At 36.1% G+C, this 16,427-nt stretch overlaps 1 protein-coding gene across 1 annotated transcript in view; it reads left to right on the forward strand.

The window, feature by feature from the left end:
- MALRD1 (MAM and LDL receptor class A domain containing 1) overlaps positions 1 to 16,427 on the forward strand; it is a 303,969-nt gene that overhangs the window by 247,619 nt on the left and 39,923 nt on the right. The window contains exons 35-36 of the mRNA XM_013949322.2: positions 5,363 to 5,488; positions 8,516 to 8,582. Of these exons, the coding sequence (XP_013804776.1) occupies positions 5,363 to 5,488; positions 8,516 to 8,582 (193 nt within the window). The remainder of the gene's footprint in view (positions 1 to 5,362; positions 5,489 to 8,515; positions 8,583 to 16,427) is intronic.

Below are 16,427 nucleotides of genomic sequence, written 5' to 3' on the forward strand. Positions count from 1 at the left end.
TTGCCTCATGTCTGTTTACAGTATGACAGATAGAGAGTTTTGCAGTTCTGTTATTCAATGACATTCAAGGCAATCCTGACCTTTTAAGGATTTTGAAAGTAAGTTTATTCATGTAGGAGCAGCAATCTCTGCCTCAACCAGGAAGAAAGGCTCACAAGAAAGACAAAAGGGCAACAGACTTGTCTGTCATAAGGTACCATGGAGTTTCAAATGGTCAAAAAACTGTGTGTCTGCCCGTTTCAAAATATTTCATTAATGGTAAATGAGCTGAAGCCAAATGTTTCGTTATAGGAAGATTTAAATAATTAGCTATATGGAAAAATAGTTTTTTACATATACAAACATTTTTTCACAAACTTTTCTTTCTGTAAAAATTTTAATATTTTCATCCTCATCAGAACCAAACAAATATCAAAATATCAGTTTCCTGTGGGCTATATATTCAAGTTTTCAATCATCTGTATCATCTGACTATACATGCAGGCCAGCATACATGCCATTTCTTTTAAAGATTACTATATATAACTAGCATTGACTTTGCAAACTCTGTGCATGCCTTTCTAGGAATGTTCGTTTAGAACTGAGTTCTGTGGTTTTGGTGGCAAAAGGCATGGTTTTTAGGATATCTCTCACCTTAAATTCTGTGTATCCCAAAGGCACCAAAATCTCTTCATTAATCTTCATTCATCCATACCTCCTCCTCAACCCGTGCTCTGGGAGAGGCCTCTCTGCTGTATGTGTAGTAGGCGTAGATCCCAACCCCAGACCACAACAGCTAATGTGTGCTCCAAAAACTCCAAGATCCTACAGCCACAAGACTTCCACGAGTATCAGTACTCCCCAGACAATTGAAATATTGTTTCATTGCCTTTGATTTCTAAAGCAATGCCTAGGGAACAAGGGGAAATTAAGTCCTGGCCTATTCAAAGAACAAAAATTCTCCATAGTTGTTCCAAACCTAGGAATTCTGAGCAGCATGGAAGCTTATTCAAACCTGTAATCATATTGTTACAGTTTTGACTGTATAAATATATAAGTTTTGACAATATAAGATAGGAATACATAAGCAGCTACCCATATTTCTTCTCTGAAGAAGATATTGACTGAGGGGCAAAGAAAAAAATAAGTGGTTAGTAGTGGTTTGGAATGGAATCAGAGCAAAGTTGGTTGCTATTGCGCAATGGGTTCTCTCATTGAAATGTATGTGCTATGGGAGTACAGCATTTCATTTTCTCTAGCTTGTCTACTTTTAACATGTGAAATGTCATGTAAGTTTGTCGGTAGAGGAAAGTCAGAGAGGGAAGAAGGAAATACCTCATTTACAAATTTAGTTTACTTTATTGAAATATTTGCATATTCTATAAAATAATTGAGTGCTGTGCAAGTACTGCCAGGCTGTGTGTGTACTGTAATTAAAATACAGATTGGGTTTTTTGCAGATTTTTGGGAGACCTGAAACTGAGTTTTTCTTTCTAAGCAGTTACAAACACAGAGTAGGGACAGTAAAGATTTAAGTAGCAAAGTCATTTTCTGGTGCTGATCAAATTTAAGCAAACAGTAAAATTTTGTTCCACACCTTCCCTTTTAAATCTCTTTTATCAGAGTTTAAGCAATTCTGTATCACTTAATATTTTCTATGCAACTCTTAATTTAAGTGCTCGATCCAAAGCTCACTGATGGCAAAACTCTCTTGATTATTCCTCCTGCTGATTTTAGAAGGTTTAAATTTAGGAATTACCAGCTTCTTCCATTTTGTCTGTGCCATGTCCCTTTGCAATATCATTCATTTAAATGTAACAATAGAAAGTCGCAAAATGCTCAGCTGGCTTCTGAACTCCAGAATGTATTAAAGAAAATTATCTTCTGGGATGAAGACCAGTTGGCAAAATGCATTCTGCGGAGATTAAGTATAAATCCCAAAAGAAGGCCAGGGCAAAGAAAAACAAACAGAAAATGCATTAGTCAGATATATAGTACAACCACTATTTCTACCACAGAAATGCTCTTCTGCATGAGTTAGAGATTTATGCAGACAGAGTATTCTGTAGAGTTCACTCAATATTTAGATAGTATAGTATTGTGATAATATTGTATTATAGCTACGAATGGGGTGGATTTTATTACTTGCTGTTTCAACAAGATCTTGGAATTATTTTCCAGTTATAGGTGTTCTACTTAACCAGCGAGGGCTGGCTCTCATTGCCAATTTTAGTTAAGGGTACTTTATCTCATCTATTTTATCTAACCTTTTTCTTATTTGCCTGATTACAAAGGTAAGGGTTTAAAGTAAATGTATTAACACCAATGGGATGTATGCATTACTTTCCCCCACTCCCCAAAAGCATTTGATTTAAGTGCTAATAGCAATGAATAAAAAAGGATATCCCCATTCTCTGTAGTCCAACAATATGTATCTGTTATAGTCCTGGTAAATTCTAAATACCTAAAAAAAATAAAAAATAAAAAATATATATTTTCAAAGAGACTGTAATTTTTTATCTTTCCTATAGTTTTATTTTGGATGTGCAAAATGAAATATAGGTGAAATGCTGATACTTTCACTTTAATGTCTTCACTCTTATTAGTGCCTCCATTTAATATCTTCATCCCCAAAATACTTGAAGGCCTCTCACAAAAGTGAAGAGTAACTAGTTGGAGCCACCTATAACTGTGTCAACAGGATGCAGTATGAATTTTAGTTTCAATGCAATAAGAGAAATAACTCTATTCAAAATTCACTCTTAAAGTTAGTTGCCTCTGCACCAGTAACTTAGCTTCTTAAATGCTGGATCAGTGCAAAGTATTCAGTAGTCAGATCCATTGCTATGAAGGTTCACACTGTAAGTGGTATAGAAATCCCAGTACAATCAGCCTTATCAGGCTAAAAGGAACATACCTAAACCATTCTGGTGATCAATAGATATTAATGGACCAAGAGTAACTAGCAGTTCTTCTGTCTTACTCTCAGGTATGAGTCCAGCAGTCAGCCCAGGACTGGCCGAGGAAAAATGGCTAAATAACACTTTCCTTTCTTACCACAACCCTCACTGCAAGTTATAGCTCAGGAGCTGGATCTCTGTAATAGTCATAACATATATCAGACAAACCATAAGTATGTTATATACACATAGTTTGCAGTGTCCTCAGAGTATGTGTGCAGGCATAAAAGGCCTAAAGCACATAAGGGAAACTGAGTTCAAAAACATGTTTTATGTCAAATTTCCAATTTTGTTTCCATTGAAAGTCTAGACTGACCATGTAATTATGCTCACAGACTGAGTATTTGTGTGTAAATGACCACTTACAAAACTGGTTCAAATATCATTGGGACATCATCCCCCAAATTGCAAAGGGTGTTCAGGATTTGGATCTGATTGCACATAAAATAAGTACAAGGTTATTATTTGGTTAGGAAAGTGCAGCAGAGGGCATGGGATTGTCAGTTACTTTCTGGAAATCTGACAAGATCACAAGAGAGACATTGCAGGATGTGCTACAAATCTGGATCATAGAAAGCACCACATGACTGGAATGATACTGTAATCTGTTTCTTTTTTTTCCCCCTTTTTTCTTTTCCAGTCTGCCAAGAGCTATTCAGCCAGACTAAGAGAATTCAAGGAAATGGAGAGCTAGGCAATTGCTACATGACAGAACCTATATGATGTGTATAAAAGGAAGAACAGGAAAAATATATATCCACATGTGTGAATGACAAAGTGTGGACTCAATTTGGGAAGAGAGAAGTCACCAACATTTTCTAAAAAAAACAATTGATTTTGAGTGACCAGCTAGGGATGTCCTAGCAGACTGATATTCTGAGTTTTCTGAAGAAGAGAATTTTAAATGTCTTGATTTGACGACCCCAGAGTTGAGATATTCAGAAACACCTGCATTTTTAAAAAATATTTACCACTGTAAAAGGGAGATCTTTCCTTGAGGCCTGTGCCAGAAAAGGAGATTGTTGGTGGTCATGGTGTTGCCTTTAGGCTGCTGTCAACTATCAGCAAATTCCCTCTTCAATATCAAGACTTTCCCAGTCAATTAAAGAGATTCTGAATATACAGTTCTGATGTAAACACATGTCCAGAACACTATAGTGATGGTTTAAAATCAGCCAAAACTTTTAATTTCTCATAAAGATGAGTTAAAATTGGAAATGCAAGTGGGCTTCTCTTTATGATTGCTGGTATTCTTCTACAGATGTTTCTGTAGTCCTTAGTATATCGTCAGTGCATGTAATTAAAAGGTTTGATCCCACAAATCCTTAGTCTCATGAATTATTTCATAGTTCTGTAACAATACCCAAAGTGGCAAGACTTGGAAGGATCTAACTCTATGGTTGCAATCTAAAATTGAAATTCAGTATTTTATATTTAGCATATTGTTGTACCAAGTATAGGCTAGTGATTTAGGTTCTATTTAAGCGTGGAGCATCCTATAGCTATAAAGCCTGGGAGGCCCATTGCAGTGTACACTGGCTCCTGTGCCCAGGAAAAATGAAATTTAGATGTGGCATTGGGGTATTTTTAATAGTCTTTAATTCTTTCTCTCTCTCTAGAATTGTATCTAACTCCAGTGGAGTCAAAAGAGAGCTCTCTGCTTTGCCTGTGTCACTGTGAGAGAGTTCAGCTCATACTACCTTAAACAAAAGCCTTAAAAAAATAATAGCTTAAGGTAGCATAAGAGAATATTGTGTTAGATAAAATGACAAAATGATGTTGTATTCTAGAGAAGGATGAAAAGCCATTGGGTACATTATGTAGATCAGTGATTCAGTAATGAATTACCTGGAGGCATATGTGATTCTATCAGGATTTTCCCCTCATAATTCCTCTGGACAAGCACAGAAAATACAATTGAATGCCTAAGCATGAAAAATGTGTGCAAGTTTAGATCTTTCAGTATAATATTTCTCTGCTGTTTATACGTAACTACCTAGATAGTATTTGGTTTCTTGTAGCAGAGGGAAACTACATTATGACAATTTTTTGTTCTGTGTTTAAAAATTAATTCCATCATTTTAACACTAGGTTATGCCTGATTGTTGATTATGCCTGACTCTCTGTGGGCTTTCACTAGGGTTTTGCAGGTTACTATGTCACTTTTATAAATAAATATGCTCTCCTCTACTTCAGAAATTTAACATGGGAAAATCCAGCTTCTGTAACATCTGTGATCTGTGTTTATTTACCTATTTATCTACTCAATGGTAAAGTTGTATGCCTGTGAGGATGAAAGTGTGTAGTGGCCACACAGACCTAAGTTTATATACTATACCACAAATCAAGTTATCTGATAGTTTTTTAACTATGAGTAAAGTAAATATAGCTGACAATAACTGTCATGTTCCTTTTATTTCCAGCCCTGAAAGACTGTTCCAATGGTTCCTTGTTATGTCTGTCAACTAATCAATGTATTCCAGTCTCCCAGCGTTGTGATGGTGTTGTAGACTGTGCTGATTTCGGTCCTGATGAATCCAGCTGTTCAGGTACTTAGTTTTACATAAAAATATCATTTGAAACAGAAAAATGTAGTGGTTTATTAATAAATCTTTAGGCAGTCCTCAAACTAGACTGAAGACCCTCTGCTAAAGTTTAATCAGATTACATCAAGCATGAATTTGCATCATGAAAGTATCACACAGAAAAGTAGTGAAATAAAAATGGAAAATAATATACTTAGTTAGCATGGTATGTGCATAAGGAATGTTTCTTAAGATTTCTTAAGATAAGACACATTGTTTAAAAGAAAAAAAGCCTCTGTGATGGAATACTCACACACTGTCTTGATTTTAGCCAAGAGTAACCCACTTCAGTGAGTTCAGCATTTCTGAGATTACTGGGATTTTTTTTTTAAGTATAATGCAAATCCAGGTTGGAAAATAAGACAAAATACATAGAATTTGTTTTAGCACAGTTCAATTCCTGCAAAATTCAGGTTTGTTTTACAATAGAAATAATGGAGATATATAAAAACAAGACAATAATATATATCCAATATGAAATCTGATTTTTAATAACAAAATCTAACAAAAACATAGATTATGATTTTATAAATGAATAACATTTAGATACAAAGCATCCCATGGTTCCCCATGACAGTTATGAACTTTGAGCCAGTTCTGTGTTAACAGTACTTCCCTGACTTTGGTGAAGTTACATTAGTTGAGGATTGAACCTTCCATTTTTAGAATATGCTGTTACTTACAGAATATAATTGTAAAATATATTTCATAAAATTTATTATGTACTATAATATATTAAAATATGTTAAGTTTATTCACAAAAAATCTAGAAGGCTAGGGTTTACGTTCACTTCTTAGTATGAGGTACCCACTGGTCTTTCTGGGAGCAAAACTTGACCAAAAGTGTTGTGTTCATTATGTATGCTTGTTATACATGTGGTTTTTTATCTGAGAGAAACAATGATACTTTAACACCAAAAATTAATGATTTTACAATTCAGAGTGAATACATGCTTGGTAAATTTTATTTATAAGAAATATTTTAAATTAAAAGGAATAGATTCAGAAAGTAGTTCAAGGTAGAAATATGTAGAATGTAAACCAGTAGACTTGTTTGACAGTAAATTACAGACCTTCCACTATTTTTTTCAGATAGCAGGGCTTTTAAGTAATTTGCTTTTCATTCTTTCTTCTTAGAACTGCAGGAGTTCACACTGAATAGCACAATGTTTATGTGCCTCAGCAAACAATTTTATATGGTATATACACCAAAGTTACAAAATGGAACCTAATTTATTTTATTACTTTTAATCCTGTTATGCATAAATATCACACGAAAATTTAGAAGAATATTCACTGCTCCTCTGTGACTACACATGGCTGTAATATTTGGGGGCAAAAAATGAAAGTAAAACCTTATGGTCATTCAGTCTAGTAGGAAAAGGTATTTGCTGTGGGCAAAACAGTCTTGACTCAGGGAATTTTGCTTATTTTAATTTATGCCAGTTAAAATAAAATTTAGTTACTGATTCAGGTATTGAGAAATAAGAAGCCACAAAGAATTAAACAAACAGGGGAACACCTTTTCCCTGCTTTCCCCAGGATCATCTCCAGTCCAACGCCTATCCTCCCTCTTCCTTGTCTCCAGGTCCCTTGCTTTTGCTGCATGTTGCAGCCAGGCCCTCCTAACCCCTTTGGTGAGGGTACAGACAGAACAGGGTGCTGGGGTCAATGCCTCCTGGTTTATTTTTGTCACTCCTTGCTTCTTACTCTTTTCTTCCACTGCTCCTTGCTTCTTACTCATTTTCCTCTGCCCCAGCATTGGTCCTTGATGGGCCGCAGTCTCCTGGGGGATGTCCCTGCTCTTCCGTGGGTCCTCCACGGGCTGCAGTCCCCTGAGGGGTGTCCCTGCTCCACTGTTGGTCCCCCATGGGCTGCAGTGTCCCCAGAGGCATACCCCCTCCATCACGGAGCACCTCCTTCCAAGAGTGCACCTCCAGCCGTGTCCCCAGTAGTGTCCCCTTTTACTTGCTTTTTCCATTTCGCGTCTCCATATACGTCTCTTGATGTATCCACTTTTATGTCTCCTCATGTCTCCTCTCACATGCATCCTTTCATGTCTCCTCCTGTGTCTTCTGCCCCTGACACCTACTACCACTTTTTAAATAGGTTTGAGCAGAGCAACGTGTGCTCCTGGCTGAAAAGTTTTGACATGGGGGATGTTTCCCTCCCTTTCAGAGCCAGCTGGAATGGCTGTGACCAGCACAAGAGGGTTCATGGCCTCCTCCCACACAGCTTGCCCCTGCAGCCCTGCTACCCAAACCCTGCCAGTTATGACAATACAGTATTTTAACAGTTATTTTCTTCCTACAAAAGACTGGGGAGATTCATTTTTGATTTTGAGTATTTCTTGCCGTGTCACTGCTTCAGCAGAGCTAAATCTGATAATGTGGAAATGCATGTAAAGGGGTCAAAGGTTCATAATCTATATGGCTGACATCTCCCTCTTCTTAAACACCTCACTCTTTTCAAGACAGATTTTTCTTGTGTTTATGAGCCTATGATTCTGAGCATTACGATTCTGGGCATCATTATTTAGAAGATTAATCACACAGGAGTAAACAATTGTTCTTCTGTCCCCTCTATATTTAAACTATTAATAAAAATATTAGATATAGGCAGTAATATATGTGCTAGATCAATCTTTTCAACTCCTTTCTTATTTTATATGTTCATATGTTCATTGTTTGAAAATCTAGTAAGTGACAAAAGCTCCATTTCTGGAATCAAATGAAATTCTGACTTCAGAAAAATGGAATTGTGTTTAAGTGAAGCACCGGGACTCCTTTATGTTTAAGAGTAGTCCACTGACTTTAATGTATTTATAACTTGACACTTGCATCACCAAGTCAAGGCCTAAAGTTAGAGTTTTCAAGTGCTAAGCACCCAAAATGACAGGTGTGAATATTCAGCATTTTTGAAAGTCAGGCAATGACAAATCTAATAATGGTGGGAAAAAGCTTAATCATATTTTTACCTTTATGTTTGTAGATTGTCCTGAGGATTACTGCAAAAATGGTGGAAGCTGTGTCATCAAAGATGCTGTTCCTTTATGCCAGTAAGGTTCATTGGGGGTTGATTTGTGGTTTGAAGTTGGGGAAAGGAACTGCTGGAAGAACTGTTTTGTTACCCACAACTAAAATGGCATTCAGTTGAAACGCACTTTGAAAAGTTTCTGTGTGTTTACCCTGTTTCAATTTACAGCTGCTGAGTAAACAGTGCTTTGAGAAGAATATTATTTATCAAATAGAACTTTCTGTGATGTTCATCCATCATTACATGGGACAGCCTGTTTGCCTGACATCTTAAGTTTTGTTTCACATGAACATGTTTCATGTTTCATGTTGACATTTAAAAACACACTATATTATGAAAAATTATGCTTTATATGCAGCAGGCATTGTGTACCTCAGAAAAGATTTAAAACAGGCCATGTTCCCATCTTTGCCTGAACTTAAGATATATCTCTGTTATAATGTTATTTTTCCGAATATTTGGGGAAAGGGAGACTGATTTTCCAATTATGGCAAACAAAAGTTTAAACATTTGCTGTCACTTTTTTTCTGGCAGTGCTCTATGCTAAAACACAAATAATGAATATACTTCTGATGTGGAATGTAAGTGTCATTAAAAGGTGTCTCAAGATATTTGAAGGGATTGATTTATAAAAGATATCACTCTGTTTCCCCCTGGGAAATGACAGGAGACTTTTTTGAAGTTCAGAGAAAACAATGTTGTATTCTATCATGTTTTTGCCATTCATGTGCTTCTATGGATCTTGCCACAGAGTTCCCCAACTTACTAAAGAAGAGAGAGTTTTATCAGAGTATCTTCTTTAGTCGTGACCAGACATTAAGGTTTGTGTCCTAGTCTCTAAGAAACTCAAATTAGTAAGCCTGCAAACAGAATTTCAAGGGGCTTATCATTTACTGGCTGAAGAAATGTGATAAATAATATATCAGCAAATGCAGGCACTTTTGTATTTGAGTAGTTTGATTTAGCTCTCAGAAAGCACTATTAATTAATTGCAGATTTCCCAAAGAATCTCCTCTGTTGTAGATAGAGAATGGCCTCTGCAAGAAGCTTGGAATTTCATTAAGATGGCCATTTAAAAACTTCTGGAACATAGAAAGAGCAAAAGGAGACTAAAAGCTTAGAGAAGTATTTCAGGTGAAATGGAATGGATAGTCAGCAGAATGTAAAGGAATTAGGAATAGCTAGAGAGCTGACAGTTGATAGATTAAATCATTGTTACAGATTAAATCATTCATCAACACAAAAATTCTTTCAGAGGCAAGAAACTGAGGGAGTGATTGAGATTTTGGGGATACAAGAGAATTATCAAAACTGAAGATGTGTCAGATCTTGCAAATGGAAGGAAACCAATTAGGAAGTGGTTCTTCATTCACATAAATAAGATGGAAACAAAGGAAATTGCAGTACTGAGAAGACAGTGTACAGATTAAGGACAATAAATAAGGTATTAAAGATATTATAGTAAATCATTTAAAATATTTTTAATAATCATTTAATAATAAGGATTAAGAATAATACAATAAATAATTCCTTTAGCATTCAATAAGGAATATGATGCTGAATTCTGGTGCAAGGCACAGGTGACTGGAGTGAAGGCACAGAAATGAAAATGACCTTACTAATGGGCAAACATAACTCCAAGAGCTGTACATGCTTGTGTCAAGGGAATAGGTGATCTCTGTTCAAGAATACTAGAAAAATAGTGCATGTTGCAATGGTGGAAGGCTTTATGAAAGCTCTACTGCTTTCTCCAGGGATATGACTGGGGAATAGCAAATGGAGAAGAAAAGGAGCTGGCAGATCAGCAGTCTGATATCAGTAACGTTTGAGGCTTTATAACATTTTGAAGGAATTAGGCATACATATAATAACAGCGGAGTCTGCCATTTCTAAGATAAGCTTCTGCATGATATTTGAAAATCCCACGTGTCAGTATCATGAAAAGAAGGAAAAGATCAAAAATATTTCTTAAACACAAAAAATGTAAAAGTGTCTCAGTCTTCATTTGCGAGGAAAAAAAATGAAAAACCTAGAAATTGTTGTGGAAGAAACACTAGCTTTTAAGCTCTTCATTTTCAGTTCTGAGCTTATATTCTCTTAAAAAGGGATGATATTTAGGTAGAGATATCTCCTTCTCTTGGGAGCAACTGCTCTTCTAGATTGCAGGTTAGGTCAGGAGAAAAAGAAGCACAAGTAAGGATGCCTGTGACACAGCAAGGAAACCCTGAAAAGAGCAGAGTGTGGATACTGCCCTGTCTCTGAAATGCCAGAAAAGGAGAGTCTTCCTCGATACCCAGAGGTAACTGTGTGGAGATTACAGTGAGCCTAAAAGTCAATGAGCTGGACTGAAGTGAATAGTATCTACTCTTCAGTGACACAGTGGGGAAGGGGTAGTTTTGTTAATATATCCTTTTATTTCTCTTTGTCTTACACAACCTATTCCAATCTTTACTTGAGATGTTAGTGTTCTAGTTTCTGTTAAATAAAATATGACTCTGAAGTTTAAAGCCTTTTTGGCCCTCTATGAAAAACTCAGTTTAAGGGAAAATAAGGTCTGGGCAGATCTCAATAGGCTGACTCAAGGTTTCATCACATTCCTATAAAATCAGAAATCACTTCTTGTCTTACCTTGAGATTGAGATATATTGATAGAAGAGAATCCAGTGTCTCAAAAACATTTTTACTGGTGATGAGAGATTTTTTTTCTGTGCTTTTAATGCAATGTGGTTGAAATATTTAACTGTATATACTCCTCCAGCTTGTTTAATATGTTAGCATTAAAACATATTGAATTTGTAGTTGCTTAGGCAAAAAAAACCCAACTATTTAAAGAGGTTGAAAGCTGATTGTGGATTTTATACATTTAGTACTTCTCAAAATTCAGTGATGCTTTATATTTTTGTATGTATGCACTATTGTTGCTTAGTTATGCAATTATATGTGAGTGGTTAGGAAGTCAACCTGACTTTCTTTCAGTAGTATGTGACTAAGAGGGTTCAGGGGCTCTGGGAAGGTGAGCTCCTCAGTGGAGATATCAGTAGATGAGGTGGAAAAGATAATAGTGGATACAAGCCTAGATCAGGTTGGAACATGTGTTGGACCAGATAGCAGAGTTGGTGTATTGGGGGAGGAGGGTCATTTCTATTCACATTAGTGAAAACAGCTTTTCTTAGCTGATACATAATGAATGTATTAATGTTAATGAGAGGACACATTTGAAAATGTGACTATTGATATGATGATGGATGTCCTGTTGGTTGTCCTGTTGATTGTTTTTGTCCCCAGCAAGAGTTTGTAATGAAATGCAGAGCAATGGTGCTTCAGGGATGATGTTTGGCTTACTATTTGAATGAAACCCAGCTTGCTGGCTCTCCTGATCCTCACTAGTATTTGAATTCTGAGTTAGGCCTGAGAGCCATTTGCATTTGCTTCTCTTATTTGGCTGGGAGAGTACTTGGGGAACATACCAAATATGTTTGTCCTGTTCTTAATATTTCCTGGGTGTGCACTTTGGCTACACTTTGGTCTCAAATGCCACAGCCAGTCTTATTTCACAAAATGTGGCTCCTATTTGACCTGACTGAGATCCCTTCTGTGGTGGCAATCAGTTACCATGACTGTACATAAAAATCATGATAATTTGAGCAGTATTAGCCAAAATTTTCTCATACTCAGTGGTCTGATTTCCAAATTATTTCTGTTATTGCATGTGTACTTTCCCCAATTGTTTGTCTGATTTGATTTAAAAAATGAGACCACAGATCTTTGGAAACTTAGGAAAGGGGTATTGATGACAGCAAGCATGTCGGGAAATGTGTGTTTGTCGATCTCTGAAATAGAAGGGTGAGATTTCAAAGATTGTACTAGTGCTGAAATAAAACCTGAAAACACAATGGTGTTTCTTACCCGCTCAGTAATACATAATTTTAACTCTAATACCGGTCAGACAAGGTTATTACATTACATCCACATTTAAGTTGTACCATGGCTCACATATAATAAACTCATCATAGTACTTGTCTTTCGTTTTATTTTCTACAGATGTTTTCTATGCAATATACCAAAATTAAGAGGAATTACACTGACTAATACAAAAGAGTGTAAAAGATGGACTTTTATTAATGCCTGAACCCTGAAGAAGTGTCTATCGTTAAGCAGAAAATGTAATTACATTCACTACCCTGTAGTTAAACAATCACATTATAAATTAGAAATAAATCTTCATTAAATATAGTTTTTCAATTACATTAAATATGTACCATCTAACCAAGTGAGCTGTGGAGATTAGAATTTCAAGGAATCTTTATACATGGATAATTAATTAAGGTAATCTTTGTAGCTGTGTATCTAAATGCTGATTTGGCCCAAAGTATAGAAATTGAATTATTTTGTTTGTTTTCCTTGATGAAAGTAAAAAAGATGACCTTCCCTTTTATGTTTTAGGGAAGAATTGATTTTACAGGGTTATAACTGATTCAGAAGAGGGGGTTTTTGCTTATTCTCCTTAGAAAAGCTACAGGCTATTCAGTTCCCTATTTTTTCTCTTCTTCTTCTCATTTTTAAAAGGAGCTCTTTATTATAATCAAAAATGGTCTGTTTTAATGTGCAAATGAAATGTTTCATCCCCAGCAGCACAACAACAAACAGTATTTCACGAAAACAAAAAAAGTTACTTTTTAAGAATGGAGACATTTTCTCAGAATCTGATTTTTGTCTTCAGAAAGTTAACTTCTGCTACTTGCAACATATTTTTGATGAGAAACCCTGAAATCTTGCATACAACTTTTAATAATGTCATAGTAGACTTGCTTGATGCCTTTTGCAGTCAACTTTTATATACGCACAAGGATGGAAATTCCATGTGCTCTCTGGGCAATGTCTTCCAGTGAGGAATGTGTGGCTTTTTTCTGAATGTGTTTGTATTTAGATGTGCTCTTACATCTACTGTCTTACTGTAGTTTAGAGGAAATGATGGTGGGAGTTAGCTCTAAAAGGTAAAAGTGGAGGGATTGTTTAAATATAACACAGCATGCTGTGAAAAAGGAGTGATAAAGGTATTCCCATCTTAAAAAAAAAAAAATGCTTGGAACATCTAGCCCATGATTTGGTTGAAAAACAAAGCCTAGAGGGTGACAAGACAGACACATCTAATTCATGAGGAAAAACAATTTGCAAGGGGGCAGTGTGACAGTTCCCATTTCAGCTGTTTGTCCAGCTGCTCTTAAAGATTCCCACCTCAGCTGCACAACAGACTGCTGGTGCAGCAGCAGCTGCTGAATAGCTGCGCATTATAACCTGGTGGAGCAAGGCAAACTGATACTGCTTTCACTTTTTCCTAAGAATTTTCTTTTAGATTTGATTAGCAAGTGTGATATTGGTAAGTTGAGAATGCTATATAGAGGCTATATCTGAACCCAAGAAAGTGGTAGCCATGCAAAAGCAGTTCTAGATAAAGAGGAAGAATGGAACAAGGATATACCCATGAATGGAAAAGAAAGCCCTGATGAGTAGTCAAAAAGATAAGATATTGACATTGAAAAGGTATGTTAGCTTTGGTTTCTGGGGAATGAAGACAAAAGCTTGTACTTATATGGAGACATATATGCGAACATGCATAGGGAGCATAAAGGAAGTTGTTTCATATCTTTCTATTACCTCAGTACCTGTCTGAAAAGTGATGCTGAGGCAAGTACAGTAACAAGTTGAGTTTGCTTGAGTTGGGTAAATTTGACAGTGGGAAGACAGGCTAAATATTTCAATTCTCCAGAATAAATGAGACACAGCCAGCTGTGAAAGAAAATAGCCGGTATTGATGGAAATGCGCCTCTAAAGATTTGGTCATGGAAAACTCTTTCCTAAAGTTTCTGTTCAGAAATAAGTCTACTTCATATATTATTTTCTGTTTTCTCTTTATCCTTTCTTATTAAGAAAAAAATTCATGAAATCAGGATTCTTGTTCCTCATGGAATAATCCTATTGCTTTTTGTCTCCTCATGTTTATAGCATCATAGTCTTTTCCAAAACAGGCAGCTGTGATGTCACAGACAAAAAATATGAGATGAGAACATTAAGCATCAGAGGAAATTGAACTCTTCAAGACCAACATTTTGATTCCATTTCATAAAAAAGCAGTAATCAGAGCTACATAAGAACAGCACAAGCATATGCAACCTGGCTCCCAATGAAATTTCATATATGCTTTGTGAAATTGGAGTCCTTGTTTATAAAATGTTTGAATAATGAAAAATCTTTTTCTCTAGAGTTTTAATTTAAAAATACATCTGTCATGTTCACACCTTTTGTGTTTGCTTTTGGCAGTCATATGAAATGATCAGCTGAACTCAACTGGACGCTTGTGGAATTTTAATCTTTTGTATTCAAATATTAATAGTTAAAGGTTTTTTGTTCTTTTTCCTTGCATTAGGATGACAACTAGCATACAAGAACATATATATAATCCAGATATAATGCCCTTGCTTTAGGGTCTAAAATATTTCTAAAATTTGTAAGTTGTCTTTCAGTGTTCCCTGGACCAACCCTGGAGTTATATTATTAACACCCTGTTCAAACTGCATATTTGGTTCAACAGGCTGGATCATTGTATTGGGGTATTTTGTTTTTCCATTGAATCTGGTTGTGGCATTTAGGCGCGCTCAGATGTTGACTCCCTGTCTATCTTCAGGTTATCCAAAATGATAACTCTTGCAGACTGCCATTGTAGAGAACCGGAATACTGATTTCCCTGCAGATTGTCTTATGCTTCACTGTCACCTGCATGCATTTTTGGTTTTTTGTTTTCCCTAAACACTGGAGATTAGAAAGTATAACAGCGATTTGAAATTCTCCCTATCAAGCTGTATATGCCTTTTCTCTGTACATCAGCACTTCCTCCCTTACATGTACTGAGTATGAAAAGTCTCCCTGTGGAGCATCTTCATCTCTCCCAGAATTATAATCCAGGTGTAGTGTCTGTGTCTGAAGACAAAGTATTACATACCAAAACTTGTCAGGTACTGATTATAGAAGGTAGGACACGGCCAGCCAAAAAATAAACCACTTTGCCAGAACCCTGAGGAAGGAGGGAGTTAAGTAGCCACACAGAGCTCTACCTGGGAAAGGGACTGTCCGTCTTCAGACAGCTCCTTTGTTCCCAGAACTGGCACAATGTGACAAAAACATAGATTGCTAAATCTCATGCGTTTCCTCTTGTTCCAATAGTAGCTCTGTTTTGTAATAGTTGGACAGAAACAGCTTTTTGTTTTGATACTGATCACCTACTCACAGGACTTTCAGCAATCTTTTTGTAACATAAACTGAAAAAATATTGTAAAATCCACTGAATTTTCCTATTAGAATTCAAGGAAATATTGATCCTTTGGCAAAAAACATTCCAAGTTTGTCTGACAAATTTTTTACTCTTAATATTTTCCCCACTTTTACTTGTACTGAGTGACTTAAAAGAAAATACAGTTGCCAAAAAGAGTTTTACTGAGTGGAAACCTTTCCATGAAAGGTGAGAACACATCGAGCAAATCATCAAGTTTTTCTTTAAAAATGTGTACACTAGTTACCTCTTCTATTTAGAAGCAGTTACTTTGATCTTTACCTTCTTTTTTCTGTTTGCAGATAATAGTATAATCCTGAGGTCATCTAAGACCTTAACACACTGGACCCAGCTGCTTCATACACCCTGTAACCCCGAGAGGTGAAAAAGGGGAGGAAAAATGTTTCTTTCTGCCAAACCTAACAAAACATATAGGGAAGTCTGGAGAGAAATAAACCAGTGATGCAGTGGCATCCTTTGAAGTTCACCTGTGAATGGTCTGAATCAGCTGATTGCTGGATCAAATGATTTCAGAAAGAATCT

The sequence above is a fragment of the Apteryx mantelli genome, chromosome 2 (assembly GCF_036417845.1).
Source record: "Apteryx mantelli isolate bAptMan1 chromosome 2, bAptMan1.hap1, whole genome shotgun sequence".
Lineage (NCBI taxonomy): Eukaryota > Metazoa > Chordata > Aves > Apterygiformes > Apterygidae > Apteryx > Apteryx mantelli.